The sequence below is a fragment of the Sminthopsis crassicaudata genome, chromosome 4 (genome assembly GCF_048593235.1).
Source record: "Sminthopsis crassicaudata isolate SCR6 chromosome 4, ASM4859323v1, whole genome shotgun sequence".
In the NCBI taxonomy this organism is placed as follows: Eukaryota; Metazoa; Chordata; class Mammalia; order Dasyuromorphia; family Dasyuridae; genus Sminthopsis; species Sminthopsis crassicaudata.
Genome location: NC_133620.1, coordinates 335,917,986 through 335,941,443, shown reverse-complemented (window position 1 = coordinate 335,941,443; position 23,458 = coordinate 335,917,986). Strand labels below are relative to the sequence as shown.

At 39.7% G+C, this 23,458-nt stretch overlaps 1 protein-coding gene across 6 annotated transcripts; it reads left to right on the top strand.

The window, feature by feature from the left end:
* Positions 1-23,397, top strand: GGA3 (golgi associated, gamma adaptin ear containing, ARF binding protein 3). Of its 6 annotated transcripts, none has more exons than XM_074265119.1 (17): positions 1-265; positions 11,909-11,993; positions 12,139-12,214; positions 14,055-14,153; positions 14,889-15,012; positions 15,593-15,696; positions 15,837-15,917; positions 17,688-17,825; positions 18,256-18,337; positions 18,443-18,559; positions 18,889-19,113; positions 19,593-19,663; positions 20,175-20,272; positions 20,574-20,791; positions 20,997-21,166; positions 21,403-21,513; positions 21,885-23,397. In XM_074265119.1, exons 1-17 carry the CDS (start codon positions 37-39, stop codon positions 21,993-21,995), a joined length of 2,139 nt encoding a protein of 712 aa, XP_074121220.1. In that variant the 5' UTR covers positions 1-36; the 3' UTR covers positions 21,996-23,397. The 6 variants fall into 6 exon arrangements, with proteins under 6 accessions (XP_074121220.1, XP_074121221.1, XP_074121219.1 ...); XM_074265120.1 differs by having other exon boundaries at positions 2-265; positions 21,403-21,517; positions 22,562-23,397; XM_074265118.1 differs by having other exon boundaries at positions 2-265; positions 20,013-20,272.
* The last annotated feature ends 61 nt before the right edge of the window (positions 23,398-23,458 follow it).

Below are 23,458 nucleotides of genomic sequence, written 5' to 3'. Positions count from 1 at the left end.
TCAGCTCCAGGAAGGGTCGGGAGACCTCTCGGAGCCATGGCCCCGGCGCCTATCATCGGAGGGGAGGGGAAGCCACTCACAGCCCTGGCTCCGCCCAACTCCCGGAAGGGCGGGGGATCCGATCCGTCAGATCCCGCGCGCTCCTCCTGTCCTTTCACCTCTCTTCTCCCTGTTTTTCCGGTGACTCTCGCGAGTTTTGGGGCTCCCAGGCCTGGAGGCTGCAATATGGCGGAGGCCGAAGGGGAGAGCCTGGAGTCCTGGCTGAGTGAGTAATTGCGGCCCCACCCCATTTCCCGGGGCTCCCTGGCGGCCCGTTTCTGCCATGTTAAGGCGTTCGCCAGTTCCCCTCCCTCCTCCCCGTTTGTGGCCCCGCACGCCCCTTTTGGGCCTGGCTGCCCTGGCTTCGCTCCGTGCCCGGCGTCCTCCCCCAGCCCCGAGGTCCCGGACTGCCGCTTCCTCGGCTTGTCCGGCGGTCTCTAAGGCCCGCCCCATTCTGGCCGGTGCCCCGCCCCAGGAACGCTGGGCCGGGGGAGCGAGGAGGGCTGGGGGCCGCGCACACGCGCGCACACACACACACACGCTAGGTCACTCGTACACACACTCTCCCAAGTACACACACACCTGTCTTTATCCCAGGCACACACATCCATCCTATTTTATCCCATGGATACTCACAGATCGACGCACCGCACTCCCTGGGCATAAATGAAAATTTAAGCTAGCGTATGTGGCAAAGAATTTTGAAAGAGATGGAATCAAAGCGATTGCCCAAAGGGAAAAGGGCAGCGCTTCTTTTTTCTTGGCCTAGTCACTTCCCTAGAACTCTTAGATATTTACTCCTCTGGACATTGGAGTCTCCTATGCGTCCTCATTCTCTTGTAGGGAACCATGCTTGGTAGACCTGGGGTACAATTCCAAAAAGTCTTTCTAAACCCGTAGTGAGTCATAGGATTGTAGCTTTAGAGCTGGAAGGGACCATCTTTCACAATCCCCTCATTCATAGATAAACTGAGGTCCAGGGAAACTAATTGACTTTCCCAAGGTCACACAAGTAATTAAGTATCAGGAATTGACAGGTACATTGTTCCTGTGTTCTTGCAAGCAATAAAATTCTGATTTGTTGTTGTTGGTTTTGTTTTTGTTTTTGTTTTTGTTTTTTTTTTTTTTTTTTTAGCAGATAAGACACCTGGGTTCATTTCAGTAGTTACATTGCAGGCAAGGTACCAGGGAGACAAAGATGGCTATGACACAGTTTCTGTTGTCTAGGAAGGGAGAAATTTGAGGCAGTAAGTCATCATTTTAACCTAGGGGAATTAGAGAAGAATTTATGGAAGAGATAGCATCTTAGTGGTGCCTTGAAGAAAGAGAAAGGATTTCAAAGCATAAATGATTTTGTTGTTGTTGTTTTTTGGGAAGGAGAAGGCATGATTCCGTTCCAGTCTTGGGAAATGTTATGTAAGCAGTGGGATAGGGCAGAATTGGAAATAATGGGCAAGAAACAAAATAAGGCAGATTACCTGTATTGTAAAATATGTGCAAGGGATGGAGTATGAGAATGACTGAACCGAGAGCTTGAAGTTATTGTGGTCAATCTGTTAAAGGGAGTGCAGTTAGGATTTTAAATATCATTTAGTGGGGACCAGAGAAACTCTGAAGGATTTATTAAGTATAAACTTTGCCATAGGCACAATCCACTGGTGGCTCTAGTTCTGTCTTTTGAAGTGTTGAGTTCAAGCAGAGATTGGGTAGGTTGGTCATAAGGACAAACTGCCACAGAAAAATGATACTTAAACATAGCTCTGCCTTAAGAGAGCTTTTTATTTTATTTTATTTTATTTTTAGAGGGGATTCAGCTTGCTCCAGGTTGTCATCATTAATTTAAAAAAGATAATAAATTATTTCTGGAAAAGTGAGTACCAAATTAGACAAATAATCATCAAAGAAATAGTGAAGGGTACAGAGAATTCAAATATTGAGTTTCATTATCCTATCACTATTTCATTCTCCATGCTTAAATGTAACTATTTAAAGAAATGATGGGACAGTTAGGTGGCGCAGTGAATAGAATACCAGCCCTGGATTCAGGAGGACCTGAGTTCAAATGTGATCTTGAGATCACAAGTGTCCTGAGACACTTCCTGGCTGTGTGACCCTAGGCAAGTCACTTAACCCCAATTGCCTCAGCAAAAAAAAAAAAAAAAAAAGAAATAGCATCTTGGTATTTCTTAAAATATCTTTTATCTTAAGAGCAGTCAGCTGAAAAACATTTACTAAAGTCTTCTGACTATTTAGATTTGTTTGAATATAATAGAATTACATATTGTGGATAACTTGTCTTAGATCTGAAACAATGATTTTACAAAAGTAATATTTTACTATAGAAAGCAACCAGTTACTGTCTTTTTGAGGTACACCAGGCCTAGTGTATAAATCTGTAAGTTGAAGTGGAAAATTTAGGCAGTTATTCAGATAATTCATGGGGAAAAGAACATTTGCCTATATTATTTGGACAATATAATATTTTGAAAAGACCATGGTTCTGCATTCTGGGGACCTAGGTCTACATTCCACCTTCTGATGCTAATGCATGACTTCTGTAAGCTAGTGGCTTTGTCTTGAATGAAAAGAAAGCTGCAGAAATTTGCTGCAAATTTGCATTTGCAAACCTAATGCTGTCTGTTGACTGAGATTGAAGCCTTCTTTATAGGTGGGACTGTTCTCTAAGAAGCTTGGTTTTGCTCTGTGGAGTGCTGATGAGGTATTTTTAAAGCCATCTGCTGCCTTCAGAGCTGAGTTGAAGGATTTGTGTTCAATATAGCCAGAAGATGGGAGCTTCCATAGATAATTCATATAAGATATAGGATCTGATTAAAGGACTGGAAAACTGGGATCCAAAAAAGAAACTTGATCTTTGAGAAAAGTATATTCCAGTAGAATGTAAATGTTGAAAGCAAGGGCTCCTTCTTTTCTTTCTTTTCCTCCCTCTCTCCATTTCTTCCTTTCTTCCTCCTTTTTTTTCTTTCATTCCTTCCTTCTCTTCCATCTGAAAAAGATCTGCCAAGATTTTTACAACAAACTTGCACCATCAAGGACAATAGAGTCATCATACTTAATACAATAGCAGTATAGATTCAGACATGCTTAATAAAAAGGTAGATATGATCTTACAGAGAAAAATTTGGAAAAATAAGCAAAAGTGGATCAAGTATATGTAGAGAAGACTTCCATTTTGGAGGCAGTCCAATTGTGAAGTCATTAAGGGTTTATTTACCAGTAGTCTAAAGGAGAGGAAGATAGAAATCGGTAAAATCTTGGATTTTACTACGGGGAAAAGAAAAAGTGGGGGGCCTGGAGAACATTATCAACTTCTGACATGTGAGCTTTCTCTGCACAAATCAAAAGCATCCTTGATAAGGATATTGGTAGAGAGCAATCAGACTTTTGCTGGCAATATTTTTAGAGGCCCACACACATCTTTACCATTTCTTAATTAGCTGAAAAATGTCAATCATGCTGTGATTAGTATTTATTGCTATAACAATAGAAATAACTGTTCAGGGATACATTGGTCTTCAACATAAAAAGAAGCATAAAATAGAAAGGTGCATAATCACTAAAGACTATGGAGTCTAGATGTCCAGCAGTTGGAGAGGGATTCCCTTAAGTGTTAAGATCCTTCATAGGTGTTCCTGTGAACACACACTGGTTGTATCAAGTCTTGGGATATTTCACAGCCTCCCAGAAAAGCTGTCACCTTCCTCCCCCAACCCCCTCCCCCAGATGGCAAGCAGTCTTATATATGTTAAATATATTACAGTATATTCTAGATACAATATATGTGTGTAGAACCGAATTTTTTGTTGCACAGGAAGAATTGGATTCAGAAGGTAAAAATAACAGTTTACATTCATTTCCCAGTGTTCCTTTTCTGGATGTAGCTGGTTCTGTCCATCATTAATCAATTGGAATTGGATTAGCTCTTCTCTATGTTGAAGAAATCCACTTCCATCAGCATACATCCTCGTACAGTATCATTGTTGAAATGTAAAATGACCTTCTGGTTCTGCTTGTTTCACTCAGCAAAGCTGTCACCTTTCAAAAGAGTTTCCCCTGACCATCCACAAAAGAAAGACTAAGGAATAAAGAATCTCTTGTTCATATCATGACATGCAGTTGAGATCAACCTGTTGACCTTGTCCATTTCTATTTGTTTCTAAGACAGCACAAATACTCACTGTGTTAACTATAAGGAAGAAAATGAGCTGGGTTGCCTTTATGAAATTATAGGACTCCTTTAATGACCCTAGAGTTCTTCAGGAAATAAAGGTTCATCTTTTTTAATATCAATCTTCTATCTGTACAGTCTCCAAATAATTAAAATATCACACAGGACAGTGAAGAAAATATGTGAGTATGAATAGGCTGCAGCATATGAACAATGAGGAGCCTCGAATAGAAATCAAAAGTTATAAAGGAATGTTTGATAAGATAGACTGGTCATATGTCAAGGATGAGGGAAGACAGATGGACTGAAAATTTCACTGATATCTTTGAACTGTCAGGAGAAAGTAAAGAAAATGTGTAATTATGACCTTCTGTATCAAAACTTAAGGGAAGACACAATGATCATGAGATGGATAGGTATAGATGAGTTGTGAACTGAAATAAAACATCATAAGGAACATCCAAACCAGTATGATCACAAGTTCCTTTGCATTTGCCTAGTTTCCTGGTCACAATCTTTTGCAATTCAACAAGTACTTAATCAAACCATAAGTGCCAAGCATTGTATTAGGTGATGATAGACACTTAAATGTTTGTGGTCAAACAGAGAAGTATAGTAATGCTGCTGGTTAAATGATCTTACTCTTGAGCTTCCTGCCTAGATCCATTATGCTTCCTGGGGAGTGAGAGCTGTATTAATATGAATACATCCTCTTCACAGTAACTAGGCCTCTGATATCTTTGTGTTATATCCTTGCTTAAAAATCTTCAGTTGCCCATATTTCCTATCCCATAAAATGAAACTACTTGAGGTTGAAAGTCTTCTCCAGTCTGGTATACTCTCTTACTTGACATTCTACTTCTTATTATCTCTCTTTCCTCCTACCCCTTTACAAGCTTAAATGCTTTTTACAGCTAAATTCGCCTACTAGTTATTCTATTCCCCATCTCAATCTGCACACTGATTTTTTAAATCATATCACTCTTTTGCTCAGAAACCTATATTCCTTTTTTTTTTTTTTTTTTTTTTTTTTTACTGTCTTAAATGTCTGTTCCCTTGAAGGCTATCAAATCTCTTTATAATGTGACTCTCTTCTCCCTAATATTTCTCACTGTTTCCATATTCTGCTCTTCTCACCTTTCTATTAGTATCGCTTGTTCAAGCCTATTCCAGTGTTTGGAATGGATATAAGTATAAAGGAAAAGGGAAGAGGTAGAGACAACTTAGGTTTCAAACTGGGGTGACTAGAACTGTGGTAGTACTACAAACAGAAATTAGAGATCAGAAAGGATTTTTATTTTATGAGAGGAGAATGCATTGAATTTCCTTATTATATAATTTGTTTTTTATTGTATGCTAATCATTTCATACGTATTGGTAATTTTTAAAAATTAAAGCTTTTTCTTTTTTTTTTAATTTTATTTATAAATTTTTTGACAGTATATATGCATGAGTAATTTTTTTTATAACATTATCCCTTGTATTCATATTTCCAAATTATCCCCTCCGTCCTTCTACTCCCTCCCCATGATGACAGGCAATCCCATGCATTTTACATGTGTTACAATATAACCTAGATACAATATATGTGTGTAAATCCCATTTTCTTGTTGCACATTAAGTATTAGATTCCGAAGGTATAAGTAACCTGGGTAGATAGACAATAGTGGTAAAAGCTTTTTCTTTACAAAGCAAGTGCATGGGTAATTTTTCCAATATTGATCCTTGCATAACCTTTTGTTCCAAATTTTCCCCTCCTTCCCCCTACCTCCTCCCCTAGCTGGCAGGTATGTATTGGTATTTTTCACAAAGGATTTTAAAGTTCATTGTACTGAAAGAATTTATACTCTACAATACTTTGTATACACAGTCTCTATCTTTGCTTAGTTCTAAATCATTTGTCATGTATTATCCTGAATAGTTTGAGCAGAAAATGAGCTTGTAACTTTTGGACTGTTCCTAAATATTAGATTGTAGGTAGACACTATTGTCTACAATAGCAAATACTGCTCTTTTTATAATTACTAGGCTCATAAATTTGTCCTTTAAGCTATTTATTATGTGACAAGAGTCCCCAAAGACCACCATAGTTGATGATGTAATTAAACAGAAAATGATCATAGAAAATGTCTAAATTCATATAGAGAAGAAAATGAAGCTTTGAGAAGAGAACTGAAAATAGATGGAATCTATGAGTCAGAGAAATAAACAGAAGAGGGATAGTGTTTGGAGGAGCTGCAGAACAGAGAGCTAGTATGAGCTTGGTTAAAGGAACAGTGTGTTTGTGAACAAGGGGAAAAAAGGGAAGAGGGTCTCCGAATGACTCTTATATTTATTTAAATGATTCAATCTTGGATCATTGGAGAAAAAGACAAAATTTTGTGATATATGTAGACATGTAGCAGATGTGAAATACAAGAGAGGTTGATAATTTTAAAAAAATCTTATAAACAATAGCCATCAACAAAAACAAACATACAAAATAGTGGATAAACTCACATAAATATTTGCTACTTTTCTATCATAATATTCAAATACGTTAATACACTTTAATTTAACAAGAATTTATTACATACCTGCAAAATGCTAGACACTGTGCTAGGTGTTGGAGATGCAGACAAAGACTCAAAACAGTTCTTGTTCTCAGGTCAGGGAACATAAATTCTTTTGGGAGAAACAACACATGTACAGATGAATAAGTACAAAGTATGTAAAAAGTAAATTTCAGTGATTTTTAAGTGTGGAGGGCACAAACAATTGGGAGAAAAGGATCACTGCCTCATATATGCACCTAAGCTGGGCTTAGAAAGAAATTTGGGATTCAGAAGCTAAGCCAAATAAGCCTGTTTGGCTGGAATATGAAGTTTATAAATTTGAAAACAGGTTGGACCACAGAAAACATGGTGCAGTATAAGTTCAGTTTCTTTAAATGTCCTCTGGGGAACTATTCTATGAATGAATGAATGAATGAATGATTAATAATGAGGACTTTTTGTGTGCAAAGTACTGTGCCAAGTGCTGGGAATGCACATAGAAAAATGAGATAGTTCCTGCTCTCAGGGAGCTCACATTCTAATGGAGACAATAAGTAGAAAGTGTCAGCTGCAAGTCAGATGGAAAGATCTCATAGACTTTAGAGAGTGTATGACAAAGCAGATGATAGTACTTTGTTTCCATTTGTAAAGTCCTAGTAAGGATTCTAACATCCATTGATAAAATCATATCAGTTTTTGATACTGAAACATTTGACAGTGCATTGACAAAATAGATGGTAATACTTTTTAAATATTGTTTCCACCGATAAAATTATATCAGTTTCTGATAGTGAAACATTTGACTATGCCAAAGATTTAAGTAATAAAAATTTTCTTTTGTGGGTCTTCAGGACCATTTTTCCAGGCTGCAGTACCACAGGGGCTGTTCCCAGGATGATGGTTGAAGGCAGTGACCTGGAAGCATTGCCAAGCTTCAGAATCCTTGGTTGTCTCCATCAGTATCTGGGGGGAGGACATGGCTGTAGTGATTTAACTTTACTTCAGAGTACTCCCTTGCCGTATCTAGGTTGGTTGGTTTATACTGTGAGGGGCAGTTGGTGGAGATGGCTTAATCCTTCTCCATACCCTGTGAGCATTAATCTGGAAGTGAATCTGTTGATCTGAGTTGCCAATTCAAGAGTTCTTGTACTTAGCAGCCTGATGGTGGCGGTTGGTCAGCAGTTGTTGGTAGTAGTGAGGAAGGTGGGCCTACAGTTATTTTTCCCCTAGATGGTCATTAGGGATGGGCTAGAAGCCAGTCAAATGGTTTGAGTAGAACTGCTTTTTCCATTTATCTGAGGCTCAGGATCTTAGGGTGTCTCTAATTGTTGTACATCTAGTTTGTTTACAGCTTGTTTTGTTTTTCTGTTACAATAGGACAATTATGAGTAATTTTTTAATGATAAGATGATCTGTTTATCAAATAAGGTTGAAGAGGAAACCCCAAAACTCTGAAAAATCTTTAAAAGGGAAAACTTCCTTGGACTCTGCCTCAGGGAGGGGACTCCACCCTTAGCACAGTTTCATCTTTGTTATCTGGCTGGGGATGGCTGGGTCCCCAGACCCCTTGAATTCAATTCAAATTCTCACCCTGGCTGAAACCCAGCCAGGAGCCAACCTGGGTCTCCACCCAAAGCCCCCTTTAGCTAAATCTCTCATTATAAAAGAGCCAAGCTGGAGTCCCCTTTGCAGAGGGTCTAAACATGCCATTACCATGCCTGGCACCAAAGATTCTCTGTCCACTGGAATCCTATTTCCAGTGCCCTTTTATCTGTACGTTCACCTTTTTCTAATTGGACTTTGATTTTACTTCCAAACCCCAAAATAAACCTCTTTTATCAATCTAGGTTTTTGGGTCTGTAAATTCCTTTACAGGGGACTCTTGCACCGCTACTAGACCTCATTTAACTCTGTATCCTTGCACTGAATCCAAAGGGGTTGCAGAGGCGTTCCATTTGACTTCCTGTACCCCCAACCTGCCACTAGACCTCAGTTAAACCCTAATTTCATTTAGGTACCCCTAATTCTAAACCTCATCAAGGTGAGTAAAGGTAGAGGGTCCTTGAAGATTTCAGCAAAGTAGAGACATGAGTGAGTCTTATTGGAAGCAAAAATTCAAAAAAAAAAAAAAGACAAAGTTTTCCAAAGTTAGGAAAAATATTGCTTCATCTGCAGATATTTAGTAAATGTCTATTACTTTTTTTTTTTTTTTTTTTTTTAATGCTGAGGCAATTGGGGTTAAGTGACTTGCCCAGAGTCACACAGCTAATAAGTGTTAAGTGTCTGAGGTCAGATTTGAACTCAGGTCCTTCTGACTTAAGGGCTGGTGCTCTATTCACTATGCCACCTAGCTGCCCCATGTCTGTTACTTAGGATGATGGTCCAAGAATCATTCTAATTTAAAATGTGCTGTGTACTCTGTGTCTGATCCTGACATCAAATGTTTATCAGTGGAGCATGGAAGCTATCCAGAAGTTATCCCTTGCTTTCATTCTATGACCAGCTTGTCATCTTTTCTGATCTTATGTTTCTTTAACATTTTTATCTCTGGTTTTTCTTTGTCATTTCTTACTCATTATGTGTTGTAAATTGTCCAGACTCCCCATGTGCCTTCCCATTGCCCACTGTTACTTATAGTTAATTCTTCAGACTATAGTATTCCATAATTTGCATATTGTAAGAACTGTTTGTAGCCTGCATGTTAGGTGACTTGGACACGAGTTATTGAAAATTAACGGGTATGAATGGTAGTGATTTGTGTCCTTGGAGAGCAGGGTTTCTCAAACTACGGCCTCGGGCCAGATGCAGCCCGCTGAGGCCGTTTATCCAGTCCACCGGGTTTTGGCAAATGGGCTGAGGGGCGGAGACAGTGTGAGTTTTTGTTTTTACTCTAGTCTGGCCCTCCCACAGTCTGAGGGACAGTGAACTGGCCCCCTGTTTAAAAAGTTAGAGGACTACTGCCTTAGAGGGATATCCACATCAGTATGGTCATAGATCCTCTTGGAGTATTTTGAATATGTTGCAAGCAGGACTGCCTTTCTCTATTTAAGAAGTGGTAATAACAGTTTGGGTGGCTCCTCAAATGTATTATATAATGATCCTAAATGTTTTTGTCATGTGAGGAAAGCTGAACATCTCAGCTGAAAAGGATTATACAGCCCAGTCAAGTTAGTGGTATCAAACAACCTCTATGGGAAACGCAGCGTTACTGTATACATTAGCCATCAGCAGATCACTTTGGAAAATAAATTCTAGTCATTTGCTTATTGGTTGTAAAAGATAAGTTCCTATGTCCTCTCTAGTTCTGGGATTCTTTGGGGTTTTTTTGTCAGGCAATTTAAAATTTAGGAAGTTAATTTCACTTCCCTATTGATTTTTTAAAAATCCTGCTGGTTTTTGCCCCCAGTGTAGAGGACAAAGCAGTTATTTTCAATTTATTTCAAAATATCAGCCTGTGCCATCAGGATTTTGCCCTACTGACTTAAGAGAAGACTGTTACTGGACAGGATGTTAAAATTGGGGGTATCCATAAGTAAAATTTCTTATCTAGTGACTAGAAATATCCCAGAACTACAGTTTTTCCTAAATCAAGAATTAGGTATCCCAGTTAGAGTTTGGTAATCAAAATAAAGAATATTTAGAGTGGGGAAGCAGAGAAAGGAAATAAATCAATATTGGAGGTTAAAAAATGTTCATTTGAGATTTTGCAATCTCTCCCACAGCCTCATTCTTCTGTTCTCAGCACCTGTAGAAATCTGACATGAGAAAAGCAAGATACATTCAAAGACTATTCCTCTGCAGACTATTTGCTTTCCAAACCTTAGATTCCACATTTAGCTTTGGAGTGCTTTCAGGCAGAATCAAGATCTTATTTCATTATAGAAGCTTTGAAAATATTTAACAAAATCCCTCAGCTGGGTACTGCTATTGTTATTAGAGTCATCACATTTAGGGCAACAGGAAAAGGAGAAATCAAGTTAGACATTATGGGAATTATTTATTTAGGAGCTTGACATCACTCAACATTGTTGACCTCTATGACAGGGACTTGGCTTTAGTATCTGGTGATTGTGGAGAAGAACCAATATGTTCATATAAAGCACTAAGTTTAACTCATAGATATTTCAAAATGCTGCTTCTCTGAGATAGGAATTATTATTATCCTCTTTTTACAGAAAAGAAAACCAAGGCATAGAGTAATTAACTTGTGAGGCAGTATGACTACAGACTGGATACAGGATTGAGCCTGGAATCAGGGAGCCCTGAATTTGAATGCCACTTCAGACACTTTTCAGCTTTGAGATCTTGGGCACATTGCTTAAATTACTCTTTGGTTCTTAGTTTTTCATCTGTAAAATGAGGGGGTTGGATCCAGTGACTTCTGAGGTCTCTTTAGTTCTAAATCTGTGGTCTTGTGATTTACCAAGGTGATACCAATAGGCAGTTTCCCTGCTTCTCTGAGAAGATGAATTCTGTTTTATCTTTTTGGTACAAGTACCTTGGACAGTGCCTGGCTTGAGATGAACAAATGTTGGAACAAAAGTGGAATGTCAGAAATAGGATTTGTATTCTGCCATCAGCCCCCATGTTTTATCCATTCCACCATAATATGCTGCTCTATAGGTGATACTTTAGGGAAAACCCGCTTCAGATCTTCTTTGATTCCCTCCCTCTTTATCCCAGAAGCAATACTTACTCCAGTAAACACCTTTCATCATCAATTCCTGTCTCCCTTTGCGTCTGTATATATAACATTTTGATTTTTTATTTTATACAACTGCATAGCTGTATTTTCAGATCTTCATTTTTAGTTTGTACATTTGCATTTATGGTGTATATATGTTTGTGTTTTAATCATTTATATTTTAGGCAAGTGTTTGTTGCTTTTTTCTATTAGACAATAAATATCTTGGAGGCAAAGATAATTTTATTTTTCCTTTACAACTCTCCAGTGCACCAATCAGAAAACTGTGCATATGGTATTCAGAATAACATCACTAATTGATTTGTCTGACCTGATGAAATTATGCTTATATATATTGTTAGAAATATAAAAACAGCCAGAGGTGGAATCTCACCTATTTACAGTTTTTTCTTCTGCCTCTGTATTCATCATAAAAATTTTCTTGTTCTCCCTTTTTGTACAAAGATAAAGCCACCAATCCATCCAACCGCCAGGAGGACTGGGAGTATATCATTGGCTTCTGTGATCAGATCAACAAAGAACTTGAAGGGTGAGTGCCAAAGCTGTGGAGGGCACCATGGATAAGTGAGAACTATATCTTCCAATTAAGGAAATCAAATGCTTTGATTTAGGAAAGCTGGCTAGGAATTCATGGTTTAATTGTGATCAGCATGTGGGTTGCTTATGTTTTTCAGCCCTCAGATTGCTGTCCGGCTTCTGGCCCACAAAATCCAATCCCCACAAGAATGGGAGGCAGTCCAAGCCTTAACAGTAAGTAACATTTCTTCTTTTCTGAAACTCCAAGTTCTCTAGAGTGAGGGCTTTTCATTTAGTAGAATAGAATGACAAGGGTGAGCATTTATTTTGATCTATGCTTATTTAAATGCTATGGAGGGAACCATGGGGGTTCCCAGAAATTAGGACCTGAAAACTTGCTTTGTAATGGAGAAAATTTGTTGCTGTCCATCATGAGGATCCATTAAACTGAAGTAGAAAAATATAAACTTTTTCTTGTGTAGCATAATTGTGGAAATTTGTATAGAAGAATTGCACGTTTAACATTTATTGAATTACTTGCTGTCTAGGGAAGGGAGTGGGCGGGAAAATAGAGAGAAAAAATTTAAATACAAGGTTTTACAAGAGTGAATGTTGAAAACTATCTTTGCATATATTTTGAAAATAAAAAAAACTATTATTTTAAAAAATAAAATTAAAAAAAAAAAGAAAAATATATCCTGAAGAATATAGTCTCCTTGGTGGCAAAAATGTTTTGGTTTTTTTTTCTTTGCATCCTTGGTCTAGTACATAATAAATGCTTATTGAACCAAATTGATCTAGGCTTGGATTTTTCCAACTGTCCTTACCACAGGAGGCTTTATATAGCTCTTTCAAGGTCCATGGAAGATTAACAGAATCTGAGAATTGTAGGCATAATATTACAGTAACAGTTAAGATTTATATAGTACCTACTGTGTGCTAGGCACTGTACTGTATTGGTCCTCATAACTTTGGGACATAGATTCTGTTCTTATTTCAGATCATTTAGTCCAGTCTTTATTTCAACAATAATTCCTTTGACAGCATCCCCAATGAGTGGTCATCCAACTTCATTTGAAGACCTTCAAGGCAGAAGGGTCACTGTCTGCCATGACAGCCCATTTTACAAGTCTAAATAAATACTCCTCTCTGCAGCTGCCATATAATACTTCTAGTTCTGCCTTCTGAGGCTAAATAGTATTTAAGCACCTGTTTTGTGCAAGGCACTGTTCTCAAAGATAGACATTCTGTTTCTCTTAGATCTTCCCTTTAGGCTGAATATCTCTAGTCCCAATTGAACCCCTCATATCTCTTTGCCACTCACAAATTTTCAGGGACACCTGTTATTTCTGTGATAAAATATCAGCTATTCAGCCTGACATTTAAAGTCTTCCTCAATCTGATTTCCATCTAATTTTCTACACATTTCATAGGCCCTATCATTTCTTCTACATTCTAACAAATTAGCTATTCCCCAAACTCAGCCTCCTAGTTCTAGTTTTCACATCTGGAATTTACTCCCTCCTCAGTTCTCATTGTCTTATTTCCTCTCTTTTTCAAGGCTCAGCTCAGGTACTATTTCTCCCAAAGACCCATCTCCCAAATTCACTTCAATTTTATCTCTTTCTCCCTATCATCTTGCACAGTGTTTTGCACATAGTAGGTACTTATCAAATTATTCTTAAGTTAAATCTGTTTCTCATGTGACTTCATGGTTTTTAATCCCTTCATCCTGTTATTCTTATATTCAACATGTTCCAGTTTGTGGATGTCAGTCATAATATGTATATAAAACTCAATATGGGTGTTGTGGTTTGTAGAATCTAATGGGAATGTCACTTCCCTGAAGATACTACTTTATCTTGATTATACTACAAAGGAAATCAACAAAACTTTTTACTCCCTAAATGTCACTTTTTATTATCATATTGGGTTTTTTGGATGTTTTGTCACACTGTTGAGTTATATAGAGAGTTGGCAATCTACTAAAAACCCCAAATTTTTTGTACACAAACTTTTTTCTAGCTATGCTTCCCCCGGTCCCCATTCACACCTATCTCTCACCTGGCCACAGGTGCTGGAAGCATGTATGAAGAACTGCGGGAGGAGATTTCATAATGAAGTGGGGAAGTTCCGTTTTTTGAATGAGTTAATCAAAGTCGTCTCTCCCAAGGTCAGTTAGCAATTGGTTCGCTTATCTCTTAGTAACATCCTTTGTGTACTTTCCCTATCCCCTGCTTCATCAGCTTTGCCTAAACAACCAATATCTCTTCCATGAAACAGGATTTCTCTATTTTCTTCTGGTTGAGAATAAGCACTTTGTACAGCCTAGAAACAATTTTTTTCTGATAAATTTCAATTGAAGATTAAAAAGTGCATGAGAGGATAAGTGTTCTGCTTAACAGACCTGGTATCTCTAGATTCTTGGGGTTTGGCAGGCATCAGTTATTACTCATGTGGCTCATAAGAATCCTGATTGGGTATTTGCCTTCACCTGATGGCTGTCTGGGGTAGGTCTTTTTAAGTCAGTGTCACTTTGCTCTGGACACTGCCATAAGGAGCCATTGGGACCCATTATCCTTTACTAAAGAAATTCCCTTTAACTCCTTCAAGATAAAATGTAGTTGTGTTTCTGGCAGATTATGCATGGAAATGCAGTGACAAGAACTCCTGGCCCCTGCCTAACCACAGGCTGTATCCCAGATTGATACAGATATGCCACAGGTAGTTTCCTCTCTTATCCCTCCTCCTCTTTCTCTCACACATATCTATAAAACCGGCTATCTTTTAGTAAGCTTGAGGACTAGAGATAAATAGCAAACAGTTAATTACAGCAAAGAGAGCCTTACCACTTTTCTTGCCTTCAGATTGCAGTTACTAGATTTTTCTGTCTCATTTTTACTCTCAGTACTTGGGGGACAGGATCTCTGAGAAAGTGAAAGCCAAAGTCATTGAGCTGCTGTACAGCTGGACAATGGCCCTGCCAGAGGAGTCCAAAATCAAGGATGCTTACCAGATGCTGAAGAGACAGGGTGAGTGTCTCATTGCATTTACTTTCCCTCTCCCTCCAGAACAGGTAGTAGTAAATTAAGTCTCAGCATAGGGAAGGAGCTTAGAATATCATTTAGATCCTTTGCCTTGAGACTTCCTTATATCCTCTTCAAGAGGTAATAGGTACTTCAGGGGGATGCAGGAAAGAACACAGCTCTTGAAGTTAGGAAACTGAGTTAGAGGCCCATTGCTGACCCTTTATGGCTCTAATCCTGATCAGTTACATCATATTATGTAAAGTAAATAATATGTAAATAGGATTTACATATTATGTTGTAAAGTAGAGGGAAATAAGACCTCACCTGGCTTTTTTTTTTTTTTTTTGAGAAAAGTTTTTCATAACTGTTAAAAGTACTGTTTAAGAGTAAATTATTATAATTACTTGAAAGAATTTAGTTTATTGAAGTAGTTGTCTTCAGTTCCACCAAGGTATGCTGTATCATATCTTTTTTTGTTGACCTAATTCTCAGGGATAGCATTCACACTTTTAATGAGGGAGAGGAATGAAGGAAACTTTTTTTTGGTAGCAGTAAACACCCTTAACCCTGGCTTTTGTTTCAGGGATTGTGCAGTCAGACCCACTGATTCCTATGGATCGGACACTTATCCCCTCCCCCCCACCTCGTCCTAAGAATCCTGTTTTTGATGATGAGGAGAAATCCAAGGTAAGGTACAGTCCGAACACGGAAATCTTGACAATCCAGAGTCAAGAGTTAAGCAATAAGAAATCAAGTACTAGACACTCTATAGCAACGTTGAGTATCACTTTCATGTTAATCTCATCTTTGATGTCCTCTTCTTTCAGCTCTTAGCCAAGTTGTTGAAAAGCAAAAACCCAGATGACCTCCAGGAAGCCAACAAATTGATCAAATCCATGGTGAAAGAGGTGAGCATACCTTGATGCTTTGACATAGCAGTGGGAGAGGGTACCCACTGATCATTAAGCAACAATCTCTTTCCTTCTCAACATTATGTCACTTGTTCATTTTTGATACCAGCTTCTCACTATGTGAATATTATCATGGTCTTGAGGGAAATCTATGTTGACTAGAATTAATAACCTTGCATCTGAACAGTGGAATTAAGTCAGATACCCAAATTCAAACATAAAAATGCCCTTTAGAAGTAAAATTCTTTTTCTCTACTGCCCAAGAAGAGGGCAAAGGCTGAAGAACTTTTCCTGCTGTAATGGGTGTCCTTGGGCTCACATTAGAACCCTTTTTTATTTTTTTTTTCCTTTTTTCCTGAGGCTTGGGGAAGTGTTAAATGTCTGAGACCAGATTTGAACTCAGGTCCTCCTGAATTCAAGGCTGGTGCTCTATCCACTTCACCACATAGCTGCCCCCTCACAATAGAACCCTTAATGAAATTCTGGAAGGTAGGGAGATTCCTGCATTGAAGATCGTTGTTGTTTCTTTAGTTTACATTGTTGCAGTCATCATCTGTAGTTTTCTATTCAGTTTGCATTAGTTCCTGTGTATCTACTTCCTATAATTTTCTCAATTTATTGTTTCTTATAGAATTGTAATATTTTTTATATTAATGTAATTTGTTTAGCAGTGCTCTAGTCAGCAATCATCTACTTTGTTTTTTGGAGTTTTTTGCCCATATTTTGGTAACTTTTCTCATTGATCTCCTTGAGGCATATGCCTAGCAATGTGAACCCAGATCAAAGGATGGGGATAATAGTTAATTTCTCAACATAATTCCAAATTACTTTATAGAATGTTCATACCTTCACAAATAGTGTATTAGTGTGTTTATCTTTTTTTTTCTTTTGATAATTGAGCTTTTATTAATATTGTATTACTTTTTGTTTATAGTGAGCCTGCCTTTTTTACAATGCCTTTAACATTATGTCTTCCTTTGTCCTTTTTGCCAAGTTTTGGGGTGAGGTAAAACTTGAATTGCATTTATTTGCATTTTGCAGCATTGTAAATGGATAGAACAACAAACAAACTTAAAACTGAATGCTGTGAAATTATAATGAATTTTGGCCTTAAAGAAGAAAAATGAGAAGCCACCTTCCTCTCTTCTCTGCAGAGATGGGGGAGTCTTATGGTTGCAGAATACTATATATTAATAATAGCACTTGAGTGATGTGTTAATTTTACTTACCTTTTTTTATTACAACTGATGGCTTTCTGAGAAAGAATGGAGGTGTTGTAAAAGCAAAATATAAAAATGTTTTTAAAAATTAAGTCACTGATGACTGGAGTTTCTTTTTTTTTTTTTTTTTTTTTTGATAAATAAAAGGTTTATTGTAGAAGTTTGGAAGTAAAGCTCAGTTAGAAATATGCCAGGGCCAGAGGTGGCCTCTGGGTGGGCAGGAACCCTTACATGGCTGGAAGGATACTATGTGTTGGCTGGGAGGGCTCTTGCAAAGAGGGAGTTCCAGCTCACCTCTTTTATACCCAAAAGATTGTGGGCAGTTCCAAGTTCTTGGCGGGCTTTTCAGTTAGCTCAAATCAGGTGAGGGGTGGGGGAAGCTGAGCTGATGGTGGGGCTGGGCCCGGATATTCAAAGGGTGCCTTTGACCAGGATTTGTGAATCAAGGTCAGCCATGGATTGGGCTATTAGAAAGGAATCTTAAAGAGACCTCCACATGACTGGAGTTTCTAACAAATTCTTTCTCTCCATCCTTTTCTTGATTTAGGATGAAGCTAGGATTCAGAAAGTGACCAAACGACTGCATACTCTAGAGGAAGTCAACAATAATGTAAAACTTCTCAATGAGATGCTGGTTCATTATAGTAAGGAGGACTCATCAGAGGCAGATAAAGAACTCATGAAGGTAATCATCTTTAGCAGGACTAAAAACATGGGGCATTTCTAATTGAAGGCAGAATACTAGGTTAACTAATCCAGGGGATGTTTGATGAATCTTTTGCTCAAATTGAAACCTTGGTCCCTTTTAAATCTAGAACAAATCTTGGTCAAGGAACCAGTGACTCTTGAACAGGGTAATACATTCATATTCATGTACAATTTTTTTAGTACCAAAGCTTAGTAACAGTAGGCAGGTAGTTCAATAGGAGTTACACTAGTCTGGGAATTAAAAGAAATGAGTCCTAGTTCTGCTTCAGTTATTAACTAGCAGCTGTGTAACTTTGGAAAAATTACTTCTCTGGATCTTAATTTCCCCATCTCCAAAAGAAAAGGGATTGAACTAGATTTTTAAGGGTCTATCTATAGATTCTTTATCATGACTTGGTCTCTCCTAGGAATTATATGATCAATGTGAAACCAAGAGGAGAACATTGTTCAAATTGGCCAGTGAGACAGAAGACAATGACAGCAGCTTAGGTGAGTGAGAAAAGGGAGAAGTTTTGGTTGACAGAGAACCCCACGAGTTTGGGTGTTCATAATGAGGCAGGTATTAACTCAGTGGTATTTTCTTCTCTGCTCCAGGAGATATTCTCCAAGCCAGTGACAATCTTTCACGGGTTATCAACTCCTATAAAAAAATTATTGAAGGACAGGTCATTAATGGTGAGGTGGCTTCCCTAGCCATATCTGCCTCAGAAGGTAAATAACTCAGGTCCTTAAAATCCTGGTGGCTTTTTTCCTCCAGCCCTATCTAGATTTCATAATCCAAATCCATCTCTAATTTACGAAATGCTATGTGGGATCAGGAGAACACTCAGATTCAGCTGGAATTCAGTGAGAGCACTGAATAAAAATCTTTATCTTTGAGAAATAGAGAACAAATGGACTTATTGGAACTTGTCTTCTCCACTCCTGCTACTTTTCTCTATTATCTCAGCAGGCCTGTACTGGTACCGGTCTGGGTTAGCCTAAGAGTTTCATTATAACTGTTTTAATCATCTTTACCCCTTTTTCTCCTCTCCATTCAGGAACCAACCCCTCTAGTAACCTCAACACTCTGATTGATCTTGCTGAATTGGACATGTCTAACAGCCCACCCCTGGTACTGGCCCCACAACCTGCCCCACCCTCCTCGGACATCCCTATCCTTCCACCCCCTCCACGAAGCTGTTCATCTAGTCAGGCAGAAACCTCTGGGACCAGTGGTGTGACCAACTCTCTGTCCCTGTTGGATGAAGAGCTGTTATGCTTAGGTAAAACCTTTGAGGAGAGGGTACAATGTCAATTTAGGTTATTATAGGGGATACCTGAGGGAGCATAGCTCTACTGTGTGCAGTAGTGCTAGGTGCAGTAAAGAGGAACTCTCTCACTCCATGAATTGCACCCATTTTCATTTAGGAGAGCCATTAGGAAAGATCTAGCTGGAAGACATTGTAAAGCATGATAGCATACCACTCAGTTTTAGAGTGTTTTAGGAGGATTTGGAGTATATTCTCTAGTTCCTGACTCTCCTATCCTCCACTCCCAGTGGCCTCCCCCAGTTCAGTCTATTTGCTCTAGGGGCTGTTCTTAGTTCAGTGGGCAGTTCCCATCATTTCATGACCTAACTGATGATAGCCTTTAGTTGGGTTTCAGGATGAGATGAGGTTTTAACTTTACCATGCTGGATTTGAGACTCCTGGGCAATTTTCTAGTGCTTTTTCCCCAACTTCCAACTATTCTGTGTGTTCAGGCCTTGCTGACCCAGATCCTAATGCTGCTCCCAAAGAGTCAACAGGGAACAGCCAATGGAATCTGTACCAGGTAGGAGAAGAACATTCCTTAGGTGGGTAGGTGAGGGGGGAACCCCTGAGAGTCCTGTCTCAGTAGCGAAATTCTAAAGTAGAAAAACACCTCCTACTGAAAGTTTAGTGTGGAACCTTAATCTGAGTATAATCTGGGGATAGGTCCTACCCTTTGGGTTATCCAGTTTAAGGGGGAAATTTAGGAAAATAAAGTACTGCCACCAGGGGAAAGAAGGGCACAGTGGGTATAGAATTGTGTCCCATAAATGCCCAAGGGTCCCATGTTCCACTTCATTTTGTGGCGCAATAAACAGTCAAATGTAGCATTTTTCAGCCCAAAGCTGTTGACTCCTGTCTGCAACTCCCAGGGCAGCCCTTTCCTCCAGTCCTCTACACAGCCCTTGAACAGCTCCCCAGCCCCACTGCCTCCTCCTCCCTTTACGGCTCCCGCTACCAAGGCCAGCGTCCCTGCCCCCAACACAGGCTCATTCTTGTTCTCCATGGGACTGGCCACGGCTACACCCCAAAAGGTGGGGCCACCAGCCCCAGGGTACCTCAGCTCAACTGTGGGTGATAGTTCCCTGCACCAGTTGGATGTTCTCAACCAGCTTCTGGAAGATACCAAAGGGTAATGAATTGGGCAGGGGAGAGGAGGGGGAGTGGTGGTGGCAAAAGGTTCCTTAACAAGAGGGGAAAAGGTTGGAAGAGGAATTGGGGGCTGGTCCTTGGAATCCTGGGAAGAAACTATTATGGAAATAGGGGGAAGCCAGTTTCCATATGGATGATCTGGCTCAGGTCTTAGAAATAGAGAATGGCCAAGGGTAGGAGGGACCATATCAAGAATTGGGAAAATCATGCCAGTCTCTTAAGTTAAGTCAACCTAAGCAGTTGTGGCACCTTCTATAATTTTTCTTCTGCTCCTTGCCCAGGACATCAGGCTTGGTGAAACCAGTGTCCTCCAGCTTCCTCCCTGGGGTCACCTCCTCAGTCATCCCCAGCAATGCTCCAGTAGGGCCACCAGGCTCCTTCCCTCCTGGGCCTGGTAGCCCTTTGTTCCAACCACTGCCATTCCAGCAGGGAAGTCCCCTGAAGGGAAATGAGCTCTCCCTGGCCAATGTCCACGTCCCCTTGGAGTCTATCAAACCAAGTAGGTATCTTGGCAGTTATGGGATTGGGTGTTTTGAGGTGGAGAAGAGTTAAGACTTTTTTTTTTCCAGTGTGGCAGGGAGGGTACCTGAGAACAGAACCTGGGGCTTTTTTCTTCTGCCGTGGGTGCTATACTCAGGAGGAAGAGCAAGGCATCAAGATGCCTGTGCTCTCCAAACTTGCCTATCTTTTTTCCTCCTTTGTAGGCAGTGCTCTCCCAGTGACAGCTTATGACAAAAATGGCTTCCGCATCCTCTTTCATTTTGCCAAGGAGTGCCCACCTGGGCGGCCTGATGTGCTGGTGGTTGTGGTATCCATGCTGAATACAGCTCCACTGCCTGTCAAGAGCATTGTACTTCAGGCAGCAGTGCCCAAGGTACTTTGGCATTTGCTGCTAGCCCTGGGCCTCTTCCCTTCCCTTCCCAAAGAAGTTATGCTTCCTGGGCTGTCACCTAGAAAACAGAATTTGCTTGTCTTCAACGCATTGGGTCCTAACTTTTCTCCACATGAAAACCATATAGTTGGATTCCCTTATCTTTTTGTGTGACTGATGTCTTCCCCTCTCCAGCTAGCTAGCTCTCTCCCTCTCAATAGATCTCTTCTACTTTTTAGTCCATGAAAGTGAAGCTGCAGCCTCCCTCAGGGATAGAACTGTCTCCATTCAACCCCATTCAGCCACCCGCAGCCATAACCCAGGTTATGTTGCTGGCCAATCCAATGAAGGTGAGTTGAAGAATACCAGGTCTGTCTAGCGCATGTTCATTCGTCTTTTTCGTCCTTGGAATGTTTTTAAATACATAAAATAAGGTTAAAAAGGAAACCAATTATATTTAAATGTACTTATCAAAAAAGTTACCCTTAACCCAAGTTAAGAACCCTTAATCTATAGAATTTGACAATCTTATGCTCCAGTTTAAGAGCCATTTCTAAAATGCTGAGGCAATGAAAGCTAAAGATGGGAGGTATGTTTCACTGTTTTAAGGCCCCTTCTAACTGCCTCCAGTAAGAAAAAGGACACCAAATATTCCTACTATGATATTAAAATAGGGATTCCAGAAACTGTTGTTCATTCACTTATTCTGTCTCTCTCTTAGGAGAAGGTAAGGTTGCGTTACAAGCTGACCTTTGCCCTTGGGGATCAGCTCAGCACAGAGGTGGGTGAAGTGGACCAGTTTCCCCCAGTGGACCAGTGGGGGAACCTATGACCTATCAGGACAGCTGTGATCTCTGCCAAGAGGACAAAGGATGCTGCCAGCTACACCAGAAAGAGAAAGGACCACAAATGCACCCCGGTGCAGTCCTGCTTTGTTTCTGTGGCCTGATAACAGTGCTTATAGTTTTGCTTTGGAACATGGAAGCTGGGCAGTGCTAAACTGGCCATTCCTTCTTGGTCTTGAAAAAGACCCCTCCTCATCCAAATACTTCTCCCTCCTCCCATTCTACTTTAAAAACTTGAAATAATGGTACAGCTGAGGGACAAGACATAGCCAACTGTGAAGGACGATGGTGCCCTCTTCTCCTAAGCAATATCTGGCCTGGATCAGTTTCTTCACTACAGTTCTATGAGGAGAGCTCTTTTTATATAGAGAGATTTTCCCAGATGTTTTGTCCCCAATTAATACCTGGTTTGTTACCACCACCAAAGACCCTTGGCACAGGGGGGTATTTGGGTCAAAACCCCATAACCACATCCATCCCCTCAGTATTTATAGGCTGGAAGCTGATAGGAAACGTAACAAGGGTGATAAAACTCTTTCCTCATATATTTTAGGTGTTTGCTGGCGATGTGCTACAATTACAACAGGAGAGCTAACTAGAAAGTACATGGAAAGAGAAGGCAACCAGTGTTCCCCCAGTGCAGGGGGTAGGGGAACATAAGTTAGTTCTAGGCTTGGGCCAATGAATTCTGGTATAGAAATGATACCTCTTCTCCCTGCTTAGTGCAGAATAAAGAACTGCCTCCCTATCCTGCCACTCAGGCTTCTGAAGAATGCTTCTACGAACATTTTGTAGTATATTTGGATGTATAGAATTAGTATTAACATAAGCAAATTGCACTAGGCTTTGTCCATGTCTCAAACTACAAGTGGCTAGCTGTCTGGCCTCTCCTCTCTTCTTGGAGTATCAGCACTAACAACAGCAAGATGGTGGGTCTGGAGGAAAACGCTGAGAGGTTCACGAGAGCCAAGTTCGCCTACCAGCCAACTAGTCCCATCTGTAAGAGGGCTTTATAGCTACCTTTCTGCAAAAGTGAGAAGAATAAATGGTACTTCTACTCCATTGGGATAGCTAACTACATCCCTTCCATTCTTTCCCAGCCAACATTAAAGCTCAGTTTATGCCCTTTTAGAAAGCAGGTTTCCCTGCTTCAGATAGGTAAGTGAAACAATTAAATCACACTTAAGGAACATGAGCTTTCCTGATGGCTATGCTGCTATAGCCAGGAAAGATAATTTAACCGTGTGGCATTGTAGAAGCTTCAAGGCACTGAACCTGATGAATGTAACTTGTTTGTATGTTGAGGTTGCAGCTGAACTTTACATGCTGTCTCCAATGCACTGGTTTTGCTGCATGTCAAATAAACATTTTATGTAGGGTTTGACTCCACTTGGAAGCTTTAAGGTATAAACTCAGTATGTATGCACAGGAGGAAAAAAGTGTTCCAAAA

Excerpts from the sequence above, each read along its gene's own strand:
- GGA3 (XM_074265118.1), top strand. The coding sequence starts at position 37 with ATGGCCCCGGCGCCTATCATCGGAGGGGAGGGGAAGCCACTCACAGCC. Across the intron at positions 15,918-17,687 it reads TCAAATCCATGGTGAAAGAG|GATGAAGCTAGGATTCAGAA; the intron begins GTGAGCATACCT and ends TTCTTGATTTAG. Across the intron at positions 19,114-19,592 it reads TGAAGAGCTGTTATGCTTAG|GCCTTGCTGACCCAGATCCT; the intron begins GTAAAACCTTTG and ends CTGTGTGTTCAG.